This window comes from Plecotus auritus (genome assembly GCF_963455305.1).
Source record: "Plecotus auritus genome assembly, chromosome: 7".
NCBI classification, from domain to species: domain Eukaryota; kingdom Metazoa; phylum Chordata; class Mammalia; order Chiroptera; family Vespertilionidae; genus Plecotus; species Plecotus auritus.
The window spans coordinates 54,123,057-54,146,586 of record NC_137774.1 but is presented as its reverse complement, the minus strand read 5'-3'; the positions used below and the strand labels follow the sequence as shown (position 1 = coordinate 54,146,586).

General features: G+C 54.6%; 1 protein-coding gene across 3 annotated transcripts in view; it reads right to left on the bottom strand.

Moving 5' to 3' along the window:
* The window catches only part of B9D1 (B9 domain containing 1), a 32,595-nt gene extending 18,477 nt beyond the window's left edge, over positions 1 to 14,118 (bottom strand). The window contains exons 1-7 of one of the 3 annotated variants that reach the window (XM_080680390.1): positions 13,943 to 14,118; positions 12,536 to 12,604; positions 9,911 to 10,022; positions 5,835 to 5,931; positions 4,813 to 4,875; positions 1,770 to 1,837; positions 1,142 to 1,438 (exon numbers count right to left, since the gene is read on the bottom strand). In XM_080680390.1, the coding sequence (XP_080536516.1) occupies positions 1,296 to 1,438; positions 1,770 to 1,837; positions 4,813 to 4,875; positions 5,835 to 5,931; positions 9,911 to 10,022; positions 12,536 to 12,604; positions 13,943 to 14,092 (702 nt within the window). In that variant the 5' untranslated portion in view covers positions 14,093 to 14,118 and the 3' untranslated portion in view covers positions 1,142 to 1,295. Of the gene's footprint in view, positions 1 to 1,105; positions 1,439 to 1,769; positions 1,838 to 4,812; positions 4,876 to 5,834; positions 5,932 to 9,910; positions 10,023 to 12,535; positions 12,605 to 13,942 lie in introns of those variants that run through there. The other 2 variants (XM_080680391.1, XM_080680389.1) reach the window with 2 other exon arrangements.
* Between the last annotated feature and the right edge of the window lie 9,412 nt (positions 14,119 to 23,530).

Below are 23,530 nucleotides of genomic sequence, written 5' to 3'. Positions count from 1 at the left end.
TCAGTTGTAGAAGATAAATAAACCCCAGATACCAGGGCCTCTGCTTGGGTCGCCAGGGGGCGTGGCCAGCCTGCAAACCACCACAGGCCCCTCGCCCAGGCCGCCCCATGCCCCAAGGGAACCCACACCCTGATCCGGGACACCCTTCAGGGCAAACCGGCTGGCCCCCACCCGTGCACCAGACCTCTATCCCAGGCATCCTCAAACTACGGCCTGCAGGCCACATGCGGCCCACCAAGGACATTTATCCGGCCCGCCGGGTGCCGCTGCCTGTCCTGCTTAGCAGCCAACTCATCCCGGGCCCTTTGGTGGACATCAGAGGTGAGGTCCGATGGCCCGGGGGTCGGGGAGCTGAGATGGGGAGTAGGAAGTGCTCAAAGGAAGCAAGGACACAAACCCCATTTCTAAGCCCCTGGTGCCCCTGTAGAGCCCGAGAGCTGAGGGGCCACGGCTGCAGTAGGGCCAGAGGTGGAAGGCACTGTCCCATCAGCAAGGATCGAATTGGGAGCGCGCTGATGATGGAGCTCCAGAGCGTAGCAAGTGGGGGCGGGAGGCAGAAGGTCCCCTGTGCAGTTACACCTCTGGTGCCGAGAGCAGAGGCAGGGGCAGGACAGGCCTTTCCCTGGTCTTAGGACAAGTTCTGACGCAGTGAGGCCGCAGAGCACCGGGCCGTGGTCTTCAGGGCTGAGGAGCCGGAAGCAGGCACTGTGGCTCCCCTGAAATCCTGGGGTGCAGGCTGGGCACGCCCCACCCTACTTGAAGCTGGGGGGCGGGGAGGATGCAGTCACTGCGGGCCCAGCGTCTGTGTGGGGGGGAGGTAAGAAGGCCCGGCCTTGGGCGGTGGCAGGTGAGACAGTGCCGTGGGAGAACTCACTCAGCCCAGGTGTTGGGTGCCGTGTGCACCCTCCTCTTGCTATGAGGCTGGCCAGGGCTGCGGGGGCAGGTGGAGGGCGGGTGGGGCCTCTCACCCACCTCCTCCTAACAGGGTATTCTCTCTGTTGCCAAGGAAGGCTGGTGATCAGAGTATGACGGGGTGACAAGTGCTTCCTGGGACAGCAGTGCAAGACAGGCAGGTCCCGGCCCGGCTCAGGCCGGGCAGGTGCGGTGCTGAAGGGGCGAGGAGGCAGCCGAGGCCTGGGTTCCATGACAAAGCAACAATTTATTTTATGAAAATACCCGCCCCCCCAACTGCACTGGAGTCAGGCAGGTGGATCGGCGGTGGCTGCCTGGCGTTGTGGGAACCGCTCAGTCTGCACACTGCTTGGCCAGGCTCACTGGGCGGAGGGGCCACGACTTCACTGGGTAAGGCCCTGGGGCAGGCTGGGCCCCAAGACCCCCTGCATGTCTGAAGGCCCAGTGTCGTAGCCCAGCTTCCTCATGTCCTTGGTCACCACGTTGAAGAGGAGAGTGACAAAGCCCTGGGAGCGGACGCGGGTCACTGGGGACAGAGGGGAGCGTCAGCTGCCAGGCAGACCGAGCCAGGCTGCACTGGGCCTGTCTCCGTGCTGTCGCCTGGCCCAGCCACAGTGCGCCCTCTCCCCCTCAGAGAAGCTGTGGTGCTCACTGGCAAGTGGAGGGCCGTTTCAGAGCTGGGCAGAGTGGCAAAATGTGCTCCGACCAGGTCTGTCTGGGAGACGCCCCGCAGCCCCCGCATCTCCGTGCTGGCAGGTCCCTGGCACCGCCCAACTGTTCCCAGGGTTTCACCTAGTCCCTCCCGGGCTCCAACCTGTCTGCGGGGTCAGGGGTGGGATTGGGAGATCAAGCTTTACCTTCCCGGCCTTCACCCTGAGCCACCACCTTGGGGTCCGTGTACTCAGGCCTCCGTCCCATGAACCAGCTGAGAAGACAGGAAGCCAGGTAAGCCGCAGTGCTCAGGACCCACAAACAAACTAAAGTGGGCACTCTCCTGGCTTCTGAAACCAGCAGCCTCCATCCCCCGCCACAAGGGGCAGGCCCTGGGCAGAAACTGCCCCCACCTCCCTCGACCTGTCTGAAAGCGAGGCCACCACAGGTGCGTCGAGCTGGCTTGACTGGCCCTGACACCCACTGAGCCCACAACACCCCGCACTAGCCGGTTGGGCGGTGCCGCCTGACCGGGGCTTCCGGAGCCTCCTGCCCTGGGGGGGTCATAGGCCTCCCATGTGGAAGGCATGAGGCACCATAGGCGCAAGGTTCCTGCGTCCTGGAAAGGCCTGTCCTCAGCCTCCTGGACAGCAGGTGGCCTGCAGGAGGTGGGGGCTCCCCCAGGTCAGCCACCCTGGCTTGCACCTGTTCGAGGACGCCAGCGCCCACTGGCGGCCAGCTCCACAGGCTGCGTGGAGGCCCAGTGAGGGGCGCATGGGCTCCCAGCCCCCAGGAAGGGGACAGGGAGGGAGACGGAGCCCAGGCTCCAGCTGGGACTGACAGGTGAGTCACTGCTCTATGCCTCAGTTTCTCCATCTGAGGAGTAGGGCTCTAACAGCAGCCACCTCAAGTGCAGGGCAGCAGCCCCATGAGCCAGGCACGACCCACGTGGGAACGCAGAGCCAGCACCACTGCTTCTCGGAGGGTGGTGAGGGCGCTGTGGGCTGGGCTGGGGCAGAGGCACTGCGGAGGGCACAAAGCGGGAAGGGCCGAGCTGGCTGGAGGGCCAGGCAGGGGCCAGGTGAAGTGAGCCCTGACTGCAGACGTGCCTCCGCGGTTTCTGAAGCTGTGCCTCAGGAAACCCTTCCTTGTTCTGTCTGAAGACCAGGTCGGAGATACTGTCACAGGCTGAATGATGGCCCCAAGATGCAGGTCCTGGCCCCCGGCCCTGGGAATGTGGCCTCGTCTGGAAGACGGGACTCTTGCGCAGGTGACTTGGGGAAGCTGAGCACGGGCACACTTTGGCCTCCCGTGGGACCTTCAATGCCACCAGAAAGGTCCTCGTGAGAGGCAGGGACTAGAGTGACGTGGCCACAAGCCAGGGCCACAGCCAGCAGCTGGAGAAGGGGGCCTCCCCTGGGCCTGGAACGGGTGCGCAGCCCGCCGACACCTCACAGCCCAGCAGTGCTGCCTGCACTTTTGGGTTCAGAACTGGAGGGGAAACCTGCAGTGTTAAGCCATCAAGGTCATCATGGTAGTTTGTTTGCGGCAGCCATGGGAGAGTAACACAGGGCAGAAGAGAATGCAAACAGCAGGCCAGGGAAGCTGAGGACGGAGAGCAGAGGCCGCGGGAGAGCAAGGGCGCTGGAGAATGCCAGGACAGGCCGAGAGGGGACTGGCCACCCCAGGTCTCGGGCCTGAGCAAAGGGGGCTGCTGGAGCTGGGCCCTCGGAGGTCTGCCTTCACCCCTTAGACCTCTCCCGCTTGGCCTCGCCCAGGCCCGAGCTCCTGCACCGAGGCATCGGGAGGCAAGAGCCTCGACTGTTCTGTGAGCCACCCAGCCCCCTCAGAGCTGGGAGCTGGGGTGCAGCAGCGCACCCCTAGGGAGGACGGCTGTGGCTCTCACAGCCCTTGACCTTCCTGTGCCCGTTGACGGGCACTACCCTGCTTCCCTAGCAGCCCAGGGGATGGTGCTGTCACGCCCCTACCCATCATGGTGGCCTCTGAGGGGCCTCTAGGGGTAGGCCTCAGAACTCACGAGGCCTGCTCGGTCCTGGTCCAATGCGGCCCCTCTGCCCCGACCCAGCCCACAGGGGCAGTGTGCCAGCTGCCGCCCCTCCACCCGGTCTCCCCGGCTCAGCCCACAGGGGCAGTGTGCCAGCTGCCGCCCCTCCACCCAGTCTCCCTGGCTCAGCCCACAGGGGCAGTGTGCCAGCTGCCACCCCTCCGCCCCGGTCCCCGGCCCAGCCCACAGGGGCAGTGTGCCAGCTGCCATCCCAGAGCCTAGTTGGTAGTGCGCTTCCCTTTGTCCTGCTGGTGAACAGAGGGTCCGAGCCTGGTGACCTGCTAGGGAGCAGCGGAGGCTTGTAGCTGAGCTGAGCTGATGGAGGCTTCTGTCCCTACCCACTGGCCAGTCAGCCAGGGCCTAGCTGGTTCCCCACTCCCACGTGGAGGTTGTGAGGGCGAAGGCCTGAGGTTCAGCCTCCCTTGACATCCAGCACTCCCTGTAGGCCCTGCTCCCCTGCCTCCTGCGTCCCTCCCCCAGCACCTCCACCATCCCCTTGCTCACCAGCTGCGAGCCTGGCTGCTCCTAACGGCTGAGTGCACGGTCTCCTAGGGCAGTGGTCGGCAAACTCATTAGTCAACAGAGTCAAATATCAACAGTACAACAATTGAAATTTGAGAGCCGAAAACCGACTTCTGCACATGGGTCACAAAGTTTCAATCGCACTGTATGTGCGCGCCCGCACATGGTATTTTGTGCAAGAGCCACACTCAAGGGGCCAAAGAGCCGCATGTGGCTCATGAGCCGCAGTTTGCCGACCACTGTCCTAGGGCCTTGCACATGCTGTTCCTGTGCCTGGAAGGTCCTTCCAGATCCACCCTCGCCGGCCCCTCCCCTCAGCTCAGGGCTCTGCTCAGATGTCACCTCCTAGAGCCCCAGGTGAAAGGCCTTTAGCAACCGCCAGGCGGAGGCCTATGCGGTTCAGGCGGCTGGCTCGCACTGCGGTGGCCTCACGTGCTACCACTTTAACGGCACGTCAGAGCGTTTTCCCAGCTGAGACTTTTAACAGCACACAGATGGACCCGCACGGCCGTGTGCTGCTGGGACCCGCTTCCATGTGCCCCAAAGCTGGGCAGCTGGGCGACCTGGCAAGGTCACCTGGCACAAGAGAGGGCAGATGTGACAGCCCTCTACTCCATACTCAGGGCAGGAAGAGGGGTTGGGGCGACGTGTAGAAAACTCACCTTGTGAACTTCTGCAGCTTAGATGTAGATTCTGGGACAAACATGGGGATGGTCCTTTTGTGCCTGGAACAGATGTTTTAAGAGATGTGCTGAAGGACAGAGAAGCCACGCCCGCTGCCGGAGCCTCCAGCGAGCAGCCAGCAGCGGGCAGCCAGGCCAGCCAGTGCAGCGCACTGACGTGGCGTGTGCTGCACGAAGCCAGCCTTTCAGAGCTGTACCTCATGAGCCTTTTGTTCTTTTAAGCGGTCAGAAGGATGCTAAGGTTACAAACCTCAAACCTGAGGTGCCGGCGCCCAAATGCTCCTTAGAGAGCCCTGTCCTCCAAAGGCTCTGCCATCTTCAAGGCCCAGCGCAGTGCCCTTCCTCCAGGAAGCCCTGGCAAACCCTGAACTTCGGCCCCGCCCTGGTGCCTGCCCCAGGCCTGTCTGACCCTCAGAGCCCGGGGCCTGTCCCCCCTCCTCTCTCCCGGCCTCCGAGTCTGGCCCTTGTTTTAACAGCAGAACTCAGAGCAGCGCACCCGGCACCTCCTCTCTCGGCCTTCCCCAGATCCACTCCCGTCCTCCAGGCCAGCTGACCTCGGCCTGCTCTGTGCACCAGCTCACTGTCTACACCCTCCCAACGGTGCTTCACAGGGCTACCCCTCCATGGCACGGCTCTGGGGGTTCCTGTGTCTGACACGTCCGTGTCCTCTGCTGCCAGGAGCACTGGGCTGCAGGGCACTGAAGGAGGACAAGATGAAGGGCTGAGTGCACTCCGACCCTAACTGCCCAGGACCCTCAGAGTGGTTACAGCCCCTCAGGATGCCCAGCACTCCCTCCACCCCGTGGTGTTCAGGCGGCAGCATGAACCTCGCCCACTTAGGTCTCCTTCCAGATATGAGCTGCCCAGAGCCCTGGGCAACAGCACATTCCTGGCCTAGAGGTGAAGTCTGTCCCAGAAAAAGCCCTGCTGATGCCAGTTCCTAAGCTAGAATGGCCCAGCAAGGACGGACTGTGCTGGAGGGCAGGAAAGTGAGGGCCTACCTGCCAGGCGAGAAAGGCACATGCACTGCCCCGTAGCCTCGGACCACGTCATTCCCAAACACGTCTGGTCCGTACACGCTGAGCACAATCTGTGGCCCTGGGAGGACAAGGCAAGTCAGCATGCGGGGACCATGGAGGAGGTGCAGGCAGAGGGGAGGAGGGTGCTCAAGCCGGGGCCAGGGGCCTGGCAGCAGGTGCAGACCTGGGACCCCTGCAGCACCAACGGCTCCTGCAGCCCAGGTCCAGGTGCGGATGAGGGGAACCAGAACCTGCAAGGCAGGCCCCTTGCTTGGCCGACGCCGGAGTCAGAGCCAGGGTGCTGCCCACGCCTGTCATTAGACACATGGAAGTGGCTCTGGAGCCCTTTAGGGACGGGCCAGGAGGCTGGTTTCTGTCTGGGGGAGACGTCAGAGAGAAAGCAAAGGCATTCCTGCACCTCCTTTTACATATTAGCAATTATGCCCAGGCCGGTGGGGCTTAGTACCAAAGGTTGCTGGTTCGATTCCCAGTCAGGGCACCTGCCGGGGTTGTAGGCTTGGACCCTGGTAAGGGGTGTACAATATGCAGCTGATGGATGTTCACTCTCACATCGATGTTTCTCTCTCCCTCTCTTCCTTTCTAAAAATCAATACAAAATATTAACAATTACACCTGTTTTCTATTTACATCAAGGCATCTCGTCGTGGCCCCTGATGATGGCAGTGGGGGGCTGGCCCGGCAGCCACCCGCACTAGTCACAGGCAACTCCCGCCTCCTCGAGGCCTGGAACAGGGCATGAGGCCCAGTGTCAGCAAGTGTGAGGGAGGCCTGTGCCTTCCTGTCACTAGCCTTAAAGGTCATCACTACCCAGAACTTCATGAAACCACTCCTTTAAGATTTCACTGCCAGAGAATGCATCCCAGCAGGTGGGTCCTTTGGTTCTGTCCCCTTTACTGAACTTTCTGGAAGTGAATCTTTGTATCCAGCTTCTTTAATCCAGCAAGTTTGTGAGACTTGCTCTCACTGAAGTAGGCTGGAGACCTTGTCCTGGCTCTTGGCCACGCGTGCCTGCTCGTCTCCTGCCCTTTTGCTACAGGACGGTCTTTCTCACGGGTTTGGAATGTGTGTGAAATCTGCGCTCTCCTCTCTGACCAGAAGCCTGCTGCCAGAAGCCAATTCCAGCATGTCAGCAGGGCTGAATCATCTGGGATGGCTGAAAGGCATTTCCCCAAACCTGAAAGGGATGCATTAAATGATTGCTTGCTGCCAGACAGCTCAGGACATCTTAATTTACATGTTGCCTCCTGTTGGCCAAACACCTGAACAGCCATAGGCAAATTCTTCCATTCTGACAATGGACTCTGTATAGAAAACCCTACCCTTTGATGTGTATATACCTACCTCGCCTTAGGACAAATTGTGTTAATAAAAAGCAAGGGGTCCTGAGACAAGGAGAACTTAGTTCCTTTAGCGAAGTCTTCTCTGACTCCCTATAATGCCTTTCAAAATTATGTTTCATCTCTGGACTCTTGATTAATTTACACACAGCCCTTCTCCAGATTGCTGAACCCTTTTAGATGCTGGATCAAGACCACTGGCGTTAGCCTGCACCCTCCCCGAGGCTCCCGTCCCCGTGGCCTAACGCCAGTGCCGTGCTATCCTCCTGAATGAAGCTGGTTCTTCCCATTGGCATTTGCAAACCCACTGGAATCAGTGTGTGTAACGGAAGTAGGGATCTGCTTTCCTCTTCCACCCTGTGCACATCTGCTCGTCCCAGCACCACTTATGAAACTCTCACTCACACGCACACAAAAGACAGACTCTCCCGACGGCTGGGCAGTGCCAGATCCGTTCGGCTGCCTGCAGGTGCAAGTGCGGGCCAGCTCTGTGCTTGTCTGTCTGCCCTATGCCAACGCCACTGCCTCATCACTGCACTTTGTAATCAAAGCTTCACATCTGGTAGCATAAGTTATATCTTGATATTTTACGTATTTCACTTTTAAAGTTATCATTTTCTACTTACTTCCTATATAGAATAGAATATTTATGTATTCTATTTATTCTTACACAAAAAGCAACTGATTCTTTATTAATCTTATCAATGGCATGCATGACAATGCATTACCTCTAATAATTTATTTGTAGGTTACTTTGGAAATTCTACATGATCGTATCACCTGTGGATAGTTCTGTTCTTCCTTCCTAATTCCTGTGCCCTTTATGTGCACAGTGTTGGTGATAACAAGCACCCTGATCTTACAGGGAGATCCTTGGACAGTTCACTAACAGTGATGTTTCCTCTAAGTTTTTGTAGATAGCCTTTATTGGATTAAGGAAGTTTCACTCTATTTCTACTTTGCTAAATATTTATCATGGATGTTCACTGTCACATCGATGTTTCTCTGTGAGACTCAGTGGTTGAGCATCAACTCATGAACCAGGAGGTCAGGGCTTGAATCTCAGTCAGGGCACATACCCAGGCATCTCATCATCGCTCAATCTCCAGTAGGGGGTGCGCAGGAGGCAGCTGATCAATGATTCTCTCTCATCATTGATGTTTCTATCTCTCTTTCCCTCTTCTTTCCTCTCTGAAATCAATAAAAAGAATGGATGTTGAATTTCATTACACTTTCTTCATTTATAGGGATGATCATGACTTTTCAATGTGGTAGATCACATTGGTTTATTTTAGATGCTATCTGAGCTTTGTATTTTTAAAATAAACACTACTTGCTCATGTATTATCATCTTTTGTATCCTGCTAGATTCAGTTTGAAAAGATTTTGTTTGGTCAAGTCTGAAATGGTCAGGAGCGGGGCTGCAATCTGTGGGGCTGGCCTGCCTCCACTCTTCCTCATTCCAGGGCACAGCTCTCTGAGGTCTTGGCCCAAGTTGGGAGGACTTACCTGAGGCCCTGCACCCAACCCTTCTAGAGTTCTGCACACCGCTTCTTGGGCCCTGAATCAGGGAGGCTGTCAAGTCTTGATACCCTGGCCAGCTTTGCTCAGTGGTTAGAGTGCCAGCCTGCTCACCAAAGGGGTCAGGTTTCATTCCCGGTCAAGGCATGTACCTGGGTTGCAGGTTCACCAATCGATGTGACTCTCTCATACAGTTGTTTCACTCCCCCCGCCCCCCTTTCAGTTGCTTGTTGGACTGGTTTCCTCCTTGATCCTGGCCTGGTAACTCACTGCTCTGCTCGCTACCTGATGCATTCAGGGGTTGTATCGTTTTTTGCCTTTTCGTGTTTCTCTGCCTCTCCTAGCCGTACTCAGCAAGAGGAAGCTGTCACTATCTAGGCCCACTTGAAGGAGTCATGGGAGTTTCTTGCTCGTGAAGATGACGGCAGGAGGGCTGTCCCTGCCCAGGAGGGCCGCCAGGCAGCCCTGCTCCAGACCCCCGTCCCGGGGAGCCTGGCCCGGCCAGTGCACCAGGAAGGCTTGGACTGTGAAGTCAAGCCACCTGAATTTAAATCATGCTCAGCTACTAGGGTAAGGCTGGAAGCAAGGAACAGCTTTTGAGTCTGTTTCCTAACGTGAGGTAAGAACGGAGAGTGCTGTGCCCATGCAGGACGGGCCCATCATGCAGGGCGATAGTCACCGCCGGGCACTAGCCCCGGCCTCGCACACAGCAGGCAGGAGGGAATCCTGTAGGCAAGGGAGCCTTTGGAAGGGGGTCAGAAGTAGGATGTGGGAAAGATGTCCTGGGCGGGGAACGGCACAAAGCACCGCTCAGAAGAGGCCACGTCAGGGACTGCACGGAGGAGCAGGAGTTGGGGGTTGCTGGGGCACAGCCTGTGCGGAGGCTGCGGCAGCACCCAGCACTCCAGATCCTGTAGCCTGCACCCCGGCTCTGCCCTTTACCCCAGAGCGGCCCAGGCTTCAGGCTGGGGCCTCACCTGACTCACTTTGGACCTCGTGGAGATGAAATGGGGTGGGAGGAGGAAGAAATGGAGGGAAATAGCCAGATGGCATGGTATCAGGCTGGTACAAGGGCCCAGCTGATGGGACGGTGGTGGGCAGGAGGCTGAGGCTGAGACTGCCCTGGGGTGGCCCCTCTCCCCATGCCCCTTGGTCCCCACAGGGCCCCTGCAGACTCACAGCCGAAGGGGTTGGTGCTTTTGAAGGTGACATCGATGGGGAAGTTCCACACCAGCGCTTGCCGCACATCTCGGCTCTTCGATGTGATCTGGGAGATCCCCTCCTCCAGCCCCTGAGGACAGACACCGGCCCTGTGTCCCAGCGCCAGTAGCCAGGGCCCCCTCATCTGGGCTGGCAGCTGGGAGGGCTGTTTTTTTTTGTTTTTTTTTTCACTATCTTCTGCCAAAGCACTAACTTCCAAACAAAGAGAACTAAAAGACACTGGAGCAGTTCCTCTCCTGTTGAGCCTGCATTTCATTAGACTGGCACCTTCAGGAGCCACCTTCGGCCAGTGCCAAGACCTCGCCCCCTGGCCTTCCCGAAGGAAGCACCTCCAGCAGTGTTTCTCTCCTCCCACACCTTCCCATCACCGAGTATGAGCGTTCTTTTCTCCACACAAAACACCACCTGCTTGACTCCACTCCCGCCCCCATCAGGCAGGCTTGCTCCCCTTCGGAGCAACCTTGAAAGAGCTGTCCAGACTCACGGGCTCCAAGTCCTTCTTTGTTTTTCTTTCACGAACCCGCTCCAATCTGACCACTGGTCCCCCTCTACCAAAGGGCTTTTGTAAATAATACCAGCGACCTCGGCATCGGTAGTGATGTCTCTTCCTCATTTTGTCTGGCCACTGTCAGCATCTGATACAGACAGCCACTTCCTCACCCTTCCTCCACCTGCCTCCTGGGGCACCTCACATCTCCAGGTAGTTCCTCCTCCCGTGGCCCCTGCTCCATAGCTCCTGCACAGCCTCCCTTTGTGCGGAAGCACCTGGAGGCTCAGTCTGGATGTTTCTTTATCTGCACTGGGGTTCTCATCAGTCTCTGAGATTTCAATGTGGTTGTGTGGTTATGATTCCTAAACTCACCACAACTAGCCTGGTCCTCGCCTCTGAACTCCTGATCAGCACTGCCCTGTCTCCACAGTCAACTCCACATCTCCATCTGGACATCTAGTGGGAACCTTACACATGCCAGGCCCAATTCGGGAGAGTGCTCCAGTCTGTTCTACCCACAGCAACTCTACGCCCAAGCTCCCCAGTTACAAAGTGTGGCCTTGCTCTTTCTTTAAATCCTCACCCGAGGGTATTGTTGCCATTGATTTCTAGAGAGGGAGGGAGGGAGAGAGGGAAACATCAATTGGTTGCCTCTGCAGCGGGGGCTGGGGAAACAAGGTACATGCCCTTGACCAGGAATAGACTTGGTGACCCTTTGGTCTATAGGTGGACGCTCTAAGAACTGGGCCAAACCAGCCAGGGCAAGCGTGGTGTTACTCCTAACTCCTCTTTTTCTCATGCCCACATCTGCCCAACAAAAAAACCTGTTGGCACTATCTTCAAAATATACTTGAAATTCAACCACCTCTCACCCCTCCACCGCCTCCCTCGTCCACACTGCCATCGCCCCACCTGTTTAGAGTTGCTGGTTCCCTGCTTTGGCCCTGGTTCCCAATAGTCCACTCCCAACAAAGAAGTCAAAGTCTCTTTTAAGAACACAGGTCAGATGGCCTTTCTCTCTGCTCACAGCGCTCGGAGGGAGCCCTAGCCCACCCGGGGGAAGGTCAATGGTCCTTATTCTGAACTACCACATCCTCCAAGACCTCCCTGGGACCTGCTCGTCCCCAAGCCTTCTCCTTTCTCACTGTCCACCCGCCACACCGGCCTCCTCACTGTTCCCCACCCCCCCGCCCCCCGCCAGGCACACTCCTGCCCCAGGGCCCTGGCACTGCTCCGTCTCCCTGGCACGCTCTTGCCACGAATGTCCACATGGATTGTCTCCTCACTTCCTTCTTTACTCGAAAGCTCCCTTCTCAGCAAGGCCTTGCCTCACCACCGATCTAGATTCATCTCCCTACCGCCCTCACCACCGATCTAGATTCATCTCCCCCAGCTCCCCTTCCTACCTTCGCTTTCTCCTCAGCACTGCAACTTGCTAACATGCTAGATGGCCGCTACTCACTGTCTGTCCCCAAGAAAGTGCACCCCAGGAAGACAGGGACGGCAGCCCCAGCACCAAGGCCCTTCATAAAGCCGTCAGTCAGCGGGGCCACGGAAAACAAGTCCTATCTCCTCGGCTCTGCAGACGAGTAAGTGACTCTGAGAGGTTAAGGACATTTGGCCTCCATTTCCTCAACTGCCATGTGGTCAAACGAGAGCTCTGCCAACAGTAAGCTGGGGGAGCGGCCACGGCCCTGGCCTGGGGGAGACGGGCTGATCCTGGGGAAGTCTTGAAGGGAGAGCTCCGGAATCCCCACAGGCTGAGAGGCCAAACAGTGAAGGACCAGCCCAGAATGTCTACAGCTCAGGCCAGCAAGCTGGCCTGTCTGCACTGCCCCTACACTTCTGTTTGCTGCCACATGCCAGCTCCCAGGATAGGGTCCATGAGCAAGCACAGCCTTGGGGGGTGGAGCAAGGAACCAGTGGTGTTTGCGTTCCCCACTCCAGCTTTACCAGGAACAAGCTCATTTCGAATGCCCTCTGAACTCAAAGTCTATCTTTCCAATGGTTCTGAACTGGGAAGGGAAGGGGTGTGTCTGGCCTTCAGAAACTCCAGGTCTCGAAGGTGTGAGGTGGGCCTGGGGCCAGCTTACCGCGGTGGGGGCCCAGTCATGGCCGTACACAAAGCAGTACTTGCAGTAGAGGTCATCGTACTCAGGAAACTGTGGAGACAAGCACACACAGGTTGTTCAGGGAACGCACACTGAGCCAATGCGTTGGCTGCGCAGGGATAGCCAATAGCAATTCTGAACTTGAGACGTGGGCTAGGATCTGAGCAGCGGCCACGGATGTGGACATGGGGTTTAGCGCCAGGGCTGGGTGTGGGAGTGCAAGGGAGAGTCCCAGCTGCTACTGTCCCTGGGCCTTTGCTCAGCTCTGCCTTCCGTCTGACATGCCTTTCCCAGCCCTTCCTCTGGAAAACTCCTGCTCACCCTCAGGGAGCTGCCCGAACTCCCAGGCTATCTTAGGGCCACCTCCTGGCTCCTTTGGCCCCTGGGGCTTCCCTCCATCGAAGCATTTGCCTGTGTTTATACCTGTTGACCTCATCAGACTGTGAGCAAGTAACAGGTTGATGGCTTTCTGCACCCCAGGGCCTGACACGGGGTGGGCACAGAGATGTAAGGAAATGGTGGGAACTGAACCCAGGTGCTGTCAGGACAGCGTATGCACGGCTGCAGCTGAAAGCCTGGAGTGGGGAGGGGGTGGTGGCAGGGAGCAGAGGCTGGGCGGGTGCTTAGAGTGTGGACACATGACCGAGCCCAGTGAGAGCCCCTCAGCAGCCCGAAAAGGCAGTGTAGCCAAGCTCTGGCGCTACAAAGACCCGGTTCAAATCCCAGTTTTGCCACTTCCTTTGGGTAAGTTTTCCCATCTATAAATTGGGATGCTAGTGATAACTACTTCACAGGGTCATTGTGAGGCTTGAATGAGCAGTGCTGAGCACGGAGCTTGGCACATAGCAAACACCTGGTGAACTTCTAAGAAATTTATACACACACATAAAAACAAATGATTCTTATAATGTTGGGGGTGGGGGGAAGAGTAGCGTCCCCTTGCGTCTGACAGACACATCCTCCCTGGACCATTCCAAGGCACTACCATTGTAGGGTTAGAGTAACCAAATCATCTCCATTCTAACCCAAGTTCAAGGATCTAAGAGTTCAGAGTGCGGGGATGGGCGCTCACTGCGCACGGGGCGTGGTGCCGACGCCTCCGGCTCCCTCACAGAGGACAAGGCCCAGTGCGGGCTCCGCCGCTCCAACCCGCATTAGGCTCCTCAACAAAGTGCGCACGACCCGAGCCCGGGCCACAACCTGGCCGAGTGTGGCGTCGCTACTAGGCCCGGCTCTCGGTGTTTCACACCCGCACATCAGGTTTAAAGATGTCCGGCAACCTCGCGCCAAGCTTCTCAAACGCTGGCCCCCTCCCCGCCTGAGGAATGATGAGCCTCTTCGGGCCACATAATGTGGGGGGCGGGCCCGGTCGGGACCCTGGCCGCTCACCTGGGCACTCTCCACCTGCCCGCTGACCATGAGCAGGAAGACGCTGGGACCCGCGGCCGCCATGGTAGGGGGCGCGGGGAAAACCACCCGAGTGGCGCATACAATTGCGAAGAGGCGCCCTAGTTGCCCTGGAAACAGACGACGTGGCATGCAAGCTCGTTTCTTATACGTGGACCTTCTGCGCAGGCGCGTGGACGTGGTGCGCAGGCGCAGCCGGCGGCTCTCCTCAGGAATGCTGGGAGAGAATGCGCGCAGCGGGCGGCGCGGGGCGGGAGGGAGAAGCCGGCGCGGTGCTTCGTGGGTGAGTCCGCTCGGCCTCGGTCTGCGCGCCCCACGCGGAGGCGCGCCCGACTGGGGCAGGACTTCGAAGGCCAAGTGGTGCAGGCAGCCCCGGGCCACGAGACGGCGCTGTGGCGCCACAGCGAGGCCGGGCGCGGGGAGCCTGCGGGGGCGTGGGCCGGCGGCGCTAGTCGCAGGTACAGCGCGAGCTGGTGCTGGGAGCTGGGCGCCGCCCGGGGTCTGAGGAGCATCAGCAGCGCCCGTTGTGGCTTTTGAGACCTTCATCTCAAAAAGTTTATTTTTTTTAATGAACAACACGCTACTTTTCAAGAGGAACATTCTATATTTTTTTTAAATCCTCACCTGAGTTTGTTACCAAACTCAAGGGGTTTGCTGCTTGGGGTGCTCTATTCAAAAACAAGACATAGTTGCCATGGCTTACACACACTATTTGGTCAATTACATGTTGATTTCTTCTTTGCAGTTGACTATACTTACCAGGTTGGGTTCCTGTCCAACTCATCCTGTTCCCAGCTGGTCTGCAAAATACTGTGCTACATTTTAGCATTCAGCAAGAATAGCATTTAATAAGAATGGCCTAGGCCAGTGGTCGGCAAACTCATTAGTCAACAGAGCCAAATATCAACAGTACAATGATTGAAATTTCTTTTGAGAGCCAAATTTTTTAAACTTAAATTCTTCTAACGCCACTTCTTCAAAATAGATTCACCCAGGCCATGGTATTTTGTGGAAGAGCCACACTCAAGGGGCCAAAGAGCCGCATGTGGCTTGCGAGCCACAGTTTGCCGACCACTGGCCTAGGCTTTTATCCTATCTAACAAAGGGGTGAGCACTTCCAGTCAGAGCACAGTAAATGCAAAGGTCCTGAGGTGGAATATGCTTGAGGAACCGAGAGGCAGACTGCAGCCTGCTTGCACTGGCTCACAGGAGACAACTTGCCTTCAGTGCTGTCACGTTGGTGGCTTGAAGTCAGCCATGGAGGAAATATTTACACCATGAAAATCAGCAAATGCTAAAATCAGGGCTTTCGATTTTTTATATTTTATTTTTTTAGAGAGCCACTTTACCAGCAGACCCATGGGGATAGGAGATGGGTTTAGAGAGCTCACCAAGCCCAGATCACCCAGGACCTCAGAATGCCTAGAGGGTTTTGAAGCAAAATGCTGAGGAGGGATATAAAACAATTGGGTTTTAACAGGGTCTCTTTGGCCACCATGTGGGGGGCCAGGGGATAATTGGGAGGCCAGTGAGGAAGCAGAAGTAGTCATCCAGGTAGGGTTATCAGATACAGCAAATGTAAATACCGGTTGCATACCATATTTGGGATATACATAACCAAAAAAATATGTTTATGTGAAATTCTAATTGAAATGGACATCCTGTATTTTATCTGGCAACTCTACCTATAGGAGCCATGTAAGAGAGATGAGGTCCACACTACTTCTGGAAGGCTTATTGCTTGACTAGAGGCCTGGTGCACGAAATTTGTGCACGGGCGGGGTGGGGGGAGGAGAGCATTTCCCTCAGCCCAGCCTGCACCCTCTACAATCTGGGACCCCTCATGGGATGTCCGACTGCCTGTTTAGGCCCAATCCCGGTAGGATCGGGCCTAAATGGGCAGTCAGACATCCCTCTCACAATCCAGGACTGCTGGCTCCCAACTGCTCGCCTGCCTGCCTTCCTGATGGCCCCTAACTGCTTCTGCCTGCCAGCCTGATCACCCCTAACCACTCTCCTGACAGCCTGATTGATGCCTAACTGCTCCCCTGCCAGCCTGTTTGCCCCTAACTGCTCTCCCCTGCAGGCCTGGGTCCCCCCAACTGCCCTCCCTTGCAGGCCTGGTCCCTCCCAACTGCCCTCCCCTGCTGACCTGATCGCCCACAACTTCCCTCCCTTGCAGGCCTGGTCCCTCCCAACTGCCCTCCCCTGCTGGCCATCTTGTGGTGGCCATCTTATGTCCACATGGGGGCAGCCATCTTTAACCACATGGGGGCAGCCATCTTGTGTGTTGGAGTGATGGTCAATTTGCATATTACTCTTTTATTAGATAGGATTATGCTTCCCCCCACCCCAGTCCTTGGGATGGAGCCTCCTTCATGGCCATTCCCTCCTCCTGGGATGTTCAGAGCAAGATCTGTACCAACCCCACCCCACAGCCCACACCCCAACTGACCCTGGACCTGCACATACCCCTCAGCCATTTTCTCTGTGCTTTCCAGCATATCTGAAAGAGGAAACAAGGCAGGGGGTAGATCACAGATGAATGAATGGGGCTAATCTCACAGGAAACAAAACAAGCTGGAATTGCTGCCACACTCAGGACTCAGCCTCAAAGAAGAAGGTCCCTTCACTGACTGTCCCCACCTCTGTCTCTGTTACCAGACAGCCCCCTGAGTAGGAGGGGAGGGCTGTCCCCTTTTTGGCTCGTCAATCTCATAAAAAAGGATTTCAGATGAGTGACAGAAGCATTGAAGCAAAGCAAGCAAAATTTTTAAAAATATATTTTTTATTGATTTCAGAGAGGAAGGGAGAGGGAAAGAGAGCTAGAAACATCAATGATGAGAGAGAATCATTGATTGGCTGCCTCCTGCACGCCCCCTACTGGAGATCGAGCCCACAATCCAGAATCAAACCTGGGACCCTTCAGTGCACAGGCCAATGCTCTATCCACTGAGCCAAACCAGTTAGGACAAAGCAAGCAAATTTATTAAGAATACACTTGGGGGAAGAACCAAGATGGTAGCAGTATGTAAACGAGGTACTCACTTCCTCCCACAACCACATTAAAATTACAATTAAAACACAACAACCATTATTCAGAACCACCTGAAATCTGGCTGAATGGAAGTCCTACAACTAGAGAAGTAAAGAAAGCACATTGAGACTGGTAGGAGGGGTGGAGGCATGGAACAGGCTGTTCCAATACCCACATGTGATTTTTTTAAATCGGGAGGGATATCTTGGCTGAGGAGGTCTCCCATGAAGAGCAAGGGGCCCTAGCCCCACAACAGACCCCCCAGCCAAGGGTTCCAGAGCTGGGAAGAGAAGTCCTCATAACTTCAGGCTATAAAAACCATCAGGGATAGTGGTTTAGTGACACGGATTTTTTATGGAGTCCCAGACAGTTCCTCTTAAAGGGCCAGCACACAGACTTACTTGGACTTACTACCTCTGAGTTCTAGCACTGGGACAGTGGCTTAGGGGGATCCAGGAACCTACGGGGAGGAACTGGATTGTCTGGCATCAAAGCAAGAACTTGGGGGCAGCATCCTTCCAGACAGGAGTTCTCACAGTGGTCATTGTTCCTATACTGAAAGCTCCTCTGTCACAGAGCTGACTGGCAGGGGCCATATCTGAATCTCCATCAATCTAACTCACACTGTTCGCCCCACCTGGTGATTCCCTGAGACCCCACCCCACCAAATTTTCAGCCCCACCCAAGCTGTTTGCAGTGGCTTTCCCATATGAATGGCCTGTCCTAGCTCAGGCTTCATACTTTCCTAAAATCTCTCAAACAAGCAGCAATTGGTGTAAGTGTACCTCATACCATTCAAAAAGAGGCTCCAGGCTGGGCACTAGCAGCAGCCTGCCTTGCTTCACAGCTTGGCCTCTCCTGGGTACTTCCAAGCCCAACACAAGTAAGAAGTTGCTCTGTAGCTACTGACAGGTGGCCCCAGGCAAAGCACAGGTAGTGGCTGACTTTGCACCTCCTGGGAGGCCCCAGAGCCAGTGTACCTGGTGGACAGCTTCAGACCACACCAGATTACAACTCTACACATCCACAAGTGACACACTCAAGGGGCAGACTCAGTGAGCATCAAAGCCCCACTGAAGCAAGTCCTGCTCCATAGGGGTATCTTCTGTACTGCAGCTCTTCCACTATAGTTGTGGCTATTCCTTACAGCCAATTGGCCTGGAGGTCACCTCCTCCCAGTGACACCAATAGCAATCAAGGCTCAACTACAAGACAGTGCACATAGCCCACATGGGTGTGCACTAGGGTTCCCAGCTCAGTTGACTGAGGAGGCTGAGCCACTGGGTCTTACAGGACACCTACTATACAAGGACACTCTACCAATTCTAGGAGACATAGCAGCTCTACCTAATACATAGAAACAAACACAGGGAAGCAGCCAAAATATGGAGACAAACATGTCACAAATTAAAGAACAGAAGAAATCTCCAGAAAAAGAACTAAATGAAATGGAAGCTAGCAAACTACTAGATGCAGAGTTCAAAACAATGGTTATAAGGATGTTCAAGGATCTTAATGAGAGCTTCAAGGGACTTAGTGAGAATTTCAAGGATCTTAGTGAGAACATCAAAAACATGAAAAAGTACCCGTCAGAAATTAAGGATACACTAACTGAAATGAAGAATAACTTACAGGGAATCAACAGTAAAGTGGAGGATGCTGAGAATCAAATCAGAGATTTGGAATATGAGGAAACAAAAAACACCCAATCAAAAAAGCAACAAGAATCCAAAATCTCTGGGACAACTTCAAGCATACCAACATTCGCATCATGGAGGTGCCAGAAGGAGAAGAGAGAGCCAGATATTGAAAACCTATTTGAAGAAATAATGACAGAAAACTTCCCCTACCTGGTGAAATAAATAGACTTACAAGTGCAGGAAGCGTAGAGAGCTCCAAACAAGATGAACCCAGCCCTAGCTGGTTTGGCTCAGTGAATAGAGCATTGGCCATGGACTGAAGGGTCCTGGGTTTGATCCCAGTCAAGGATTGGTTGCAGGTTCCCCAGCTGTGGTCAGGGTGCATGCAGAAGGCAACCAATTGATGTGTCTCTCTTACACTGATGTTTCTCTGTGTCTCTCCCTCTCCCTTCCACTCTCTCTAAAAATCAATGGAAAAATATCCTCAGGTGAGGATTAACAAAAATAAAATTCTTAAAAAAGATGAACCCCAAAAAGCCACACCACACCAAGACACATCATAATTAAAATAGTTAAGGACAAAGAGAATCTTAAAAGTAGCAAGAGAAAAGCAGTTAGTTACTTGCAAGGAAGCATGCAAAAGACTGTCAACTAATTTCACAACAGAAACTTTGCAGGCCAGAAGGGATAAGCAAGAAATATTCAAAGGGATGAATAGCAAGGACCTACAACCAAGATTACTCTACCAGCAAAGCTGTCATTTAGAATTGAAGGTCAGATAAGGAGCTTCACAGACAAGAAAAGGCTAAAGGAGTTCATCAGCACCAAACCAGTGCTACATGAAATGTTGAAGGGAAGAAGGAGGAGGAGGAGGAGGAAGAGGAGGAGGAGGAGGAGGAGGAGGAGGAGGAGGAAGAGGAGGAGGAGAAGAGGAGGAGGAGGAGGGAAGAAGAAGAAGAAGGGGAAGGGGAGGAGGAGGAGGAGGAGGAGGAGGAGGAGGAGGAGGAGAAGGAAGAGGAGGAGAAAAAAGAAAAAAGAAAAGATAAAAATATGAACAATAAAATGGCAATAAATACATAATATCAACACTTGAATCTAAAAATAAAAATAAACAAAGAATCTAATGAACAAAATAAACTGATGAATAAACTAGAACCAGAGGCATGGAAACATGGAACAGATTGATGAATCCCAGAGGGAAGTGGGGAGGGTGTGGGAAGAGATTAACCAAAGAATTTATATGCATAGATGCATTACCTATAGACTCAGCCCACCCACACAGGCCTCTGGAAGCCAGGGACAGACAATAGGGTGGTGAAGACCTGACAGGAACCAGGTAGAGGGGGATAATCTAGTGAGGAAAGGGGGACATCTGTAATACTCAACAATAAAGATACTTTTTAAAAGAAAAAGTTAAAAAAAAAAAAAAGAATACACTTGGCATAAAACACAAGTGGGTAACCCAGCTAGTCTGAACACATGCCTGGTGGGGGATCAAGGAGGCTTTATATTCTTTTCCCTGTAGGTTTCAAAGCTCCCCTGCTGGATATCTTGGGTAGCAGACTAAATTTCAAAGTCTCCTTCTATATTGTTGTGGCTTATCTCAGAATGTTTGTACATACACCTGTCATCTTATTGGGCAAATCCTAAGATGGATTTCCCCCTTTTCCCCTTCCCCTCCTCCTGCCTTCGCAGTTACCTTTCCTAACATCCCCCAAGTGATATTTGTCCTTGGGTTTAGCTGGCACAAATGGCATTAATTGGGTCATTGTTCTCTATTTTCCCAGGCCAGGGCAATTTAGCTATACGTAGAGTCTCTGGTTAGGGAGGAGAGGTATTAATCATTTGCTCTCAAGTGTCCTTGGTTGAGGAAGATAAGGTCTTATGATTCACAAACTGGCTACAAGCTACACAAACTATTTGGCCTTGTTTAATTTTATTATTTCAGTTTCTCATTCTACTTGGCCAGGAATTTTCTAGCTTCTCACTATTCTGCCACTTCTCCATTCTTCATGAGCAAGGCCTTGCAGGCCTGGGTGATGGACTTGATTCTGTGAGATGGGGATACTACTGTAGGGACATGATCTGACCTGCGTTTTCGAAAAGTCACTCCGGCTGCTGAGCAGAGAATAGGTTATAGGAGCAAGAGCAGAAATCAAGAGGATGGTAGGAGGTGACTGCAATAGTCTTGGTGAGGCATTATGGTGGCTGGGACTAGGCAGTTAGCAATAAAAATGGTGCTTCTCCTACCCAGTCTTCCCAACTCATTCTGCTCCAGCCAGTTTCCTTGCTGTTTCTCAAACACACCTCAGGGCCTTTGCATTTCTGTCCCCTCTGCCCGGTGGGGGGGGGGGGGGGATTTGTTCCCTCAAATCTCTCCATGGGGCTCATTCCTGTCTTCCATCAAGTCTTTGCTACAATGTCACCATCTCTGTCATCTTTCTCCGACCATTCTATTTAAAATGATGACCACTCCCCCATCAGCACTTTCCATCTCCTTCCCTGCTTTTGTTTTCGGCATGGTGCGCATCACCTTCTAAGACACTGTAATTGAGTGATTTCTCTGGTTGCTTTCTCCCAACCAAAATCTCAGTTCCTCCAAGGCAGAGTTTGTGACTGTCTTTTTCGAATCCCCAGCACCTGGAATAGTGCCTGGGACATAGTAGGTGCTCAGTATTGTTGGATGAACTAAAGATTTGGACTTGGGCCCTGCTTTGGAGTTGTAGGTTGGAGTGGTAGATAAGGTGAGGGTGAATTCCAGGTGCCTGGCTGGGATGGAGGTGCCATTTACTGAGATGGGGCTGGGGATGGTGAGCATGGTATCAGTCACAGGAATCGGCCGGCCTGGGTGTCAGGGCCTGGGGGATGTCTGAGGAGCACTTGGTATTGGATCTGGATCCCAGGGGAGAGAGCTGGGCTGGAGCAGAGCTGTCAGTGCAGACTTGGGGAGAAGGAGCAGAGTGAGGAGAGGGCCCCTGGTCCAGCCTCAAGATACCAACGTTCCAGAGAAGGACAGAAGACCCTGAGGAGTCGGGATCAGGAAAGGTGTGTGGCCATGTGGTTGACATCCATGATGACATTCATCTTGTGTCAATCTCTCTTGCAGACCTGAGGACAGAGAGCAGATGCAAGTCTCCGTCCTGGGACTCCAGGCAAGCACAGGCAGGCCTCGGGCAATGCCACTTCAGTGTGTTTGCTCAGCTCATGGGACTACAAAGGACTGCAGGGGCAATGGCAGAAGTCCAGGCACTGTGACAGACATCACCGACCTCCCCACTCAGCTCTTCAGGGGGCTTGGGTGTGCTGAGGATGGAAGCAGTGGTGAGGAGGGGCTCACTGAAAACCACACATGGCCCCACGTTGGAGCCAGTGGCCTGAGCTCAGCCTGCCCACGCAGGCTCTGTAAGCCAGGGACAGCCACTTCCCAGCGGGTTTTCTGCTGTCTCTCCACCAAAACCGCATCTCACGGCTGCCCTTGGGGTAGCCCCTTCCCGTGGAGACACTGGTGTGCAAATGCTGCTGGTTGGATGAGCCAAAGGTGCGTGCTGGGAGCAAGGCCTGACTCTGCCATGTTTTGTGTCCTACGGGCAGGTCTGCCCTACCATGGAGCCACACTGCCTGGTTGCTGGGTCCCAGGCAGCAGTCCCTTGGAGTCCCTTCTGGCTCTGGGAGTTTATAAGCTCTGCCTCTCTCAGCAAGCCCTGGTCTCTCCAGGTTAAGCAGTGCCCACCATAGTCTCTGTTAGGGTCACCAAAGGAGGAATGCACGAGGCCAAAGTGGTAAGGGATTATAAATTTACTAGAGGCCCGGTGCACGAAAATTCATGCACTGGAGGGGGGTTCCTCAGCCCAGCCTGCCCCCTCAGTCCAGGAGCCCTCAGGGGTGGGAGGCGACCCGGCGATCAGGGGAAGGCTACACCCCCATCACACCTCTGCTGCTGCCACTGCCAATAGTGCAAGCCTCAGCTGGCCCTGGTTACCTGAGCCTTGGGCGGCCCTGGGCGGCTGGGCAGCTGCCATCTGAGGCTTGCCTGGGCCTCAGGCCAGCCCTAAGCAGCTGGGGGCCTGAGGGGCCTGGGGGACTCCAGAGGCAGGCACGCGGAGCGGGCCTGGCCTTGCCATGCGCCTGCTGCCCCGGTGGGGCTGAGGGGAATGGGCACTGCCATCTTGTGGCTGTGGGCACCGCCATCTTTGAGGGTGGGGCAGTCAATTAGCATATTCCCTCTTTATTAGAAAGGATTAGGTTATCTGCATACCAGATGGGCTGAGCCCCAAAATGGCACCAGCCCCCAAAGACAGAGTCAGAGGTTTTTGTTTTTTAAATATATTTTTATTGATTTCAGAGAGGAAGGGAGAGGGAGAGAAACACCAATGACGAGAATCATTGATCGGCTGCCTCCTGCACACCCCCAACTGGGGATTGAGCCTGCAACCCAGGCATGTGCTCTTGACTGGAATCAAACCTGGGACCCTTCAGTCCACAGTCCGACACTCTATCCACTGAGCCAAACCGGCTAGTCAGAGGTTTTTAAAGGACTCTAGGCGGACTTTTTCTGGGCAGAGAATTCTCAGGATGGGTCTAGATTCTAGGAAACTCCAGAGGGGAGAGATAATGATCTTAGCAAGTGGAATGTGGTCTAAGCAAGTGGAATGTCCATTGTGAAGTGGCCTAAAGGTCAGTTCCCAGGGGATGAGATATCGATTCAATTATTTGATCAGACTTAACAGTCTCCTGTGTGGAAGGCACTTCCCCATTCCTTCCTCTTTCCCTCAGGACTGTGGGGAGAAAGGTTGTTCTGGGCACTCGTGTGCTGAGGCAAAAATAGACCAAGTAGAAGCAATGGAGGGGAGGAAAGGGTGTGTGTGTGTATTCTATCTGCATGTGTCCCTGTGT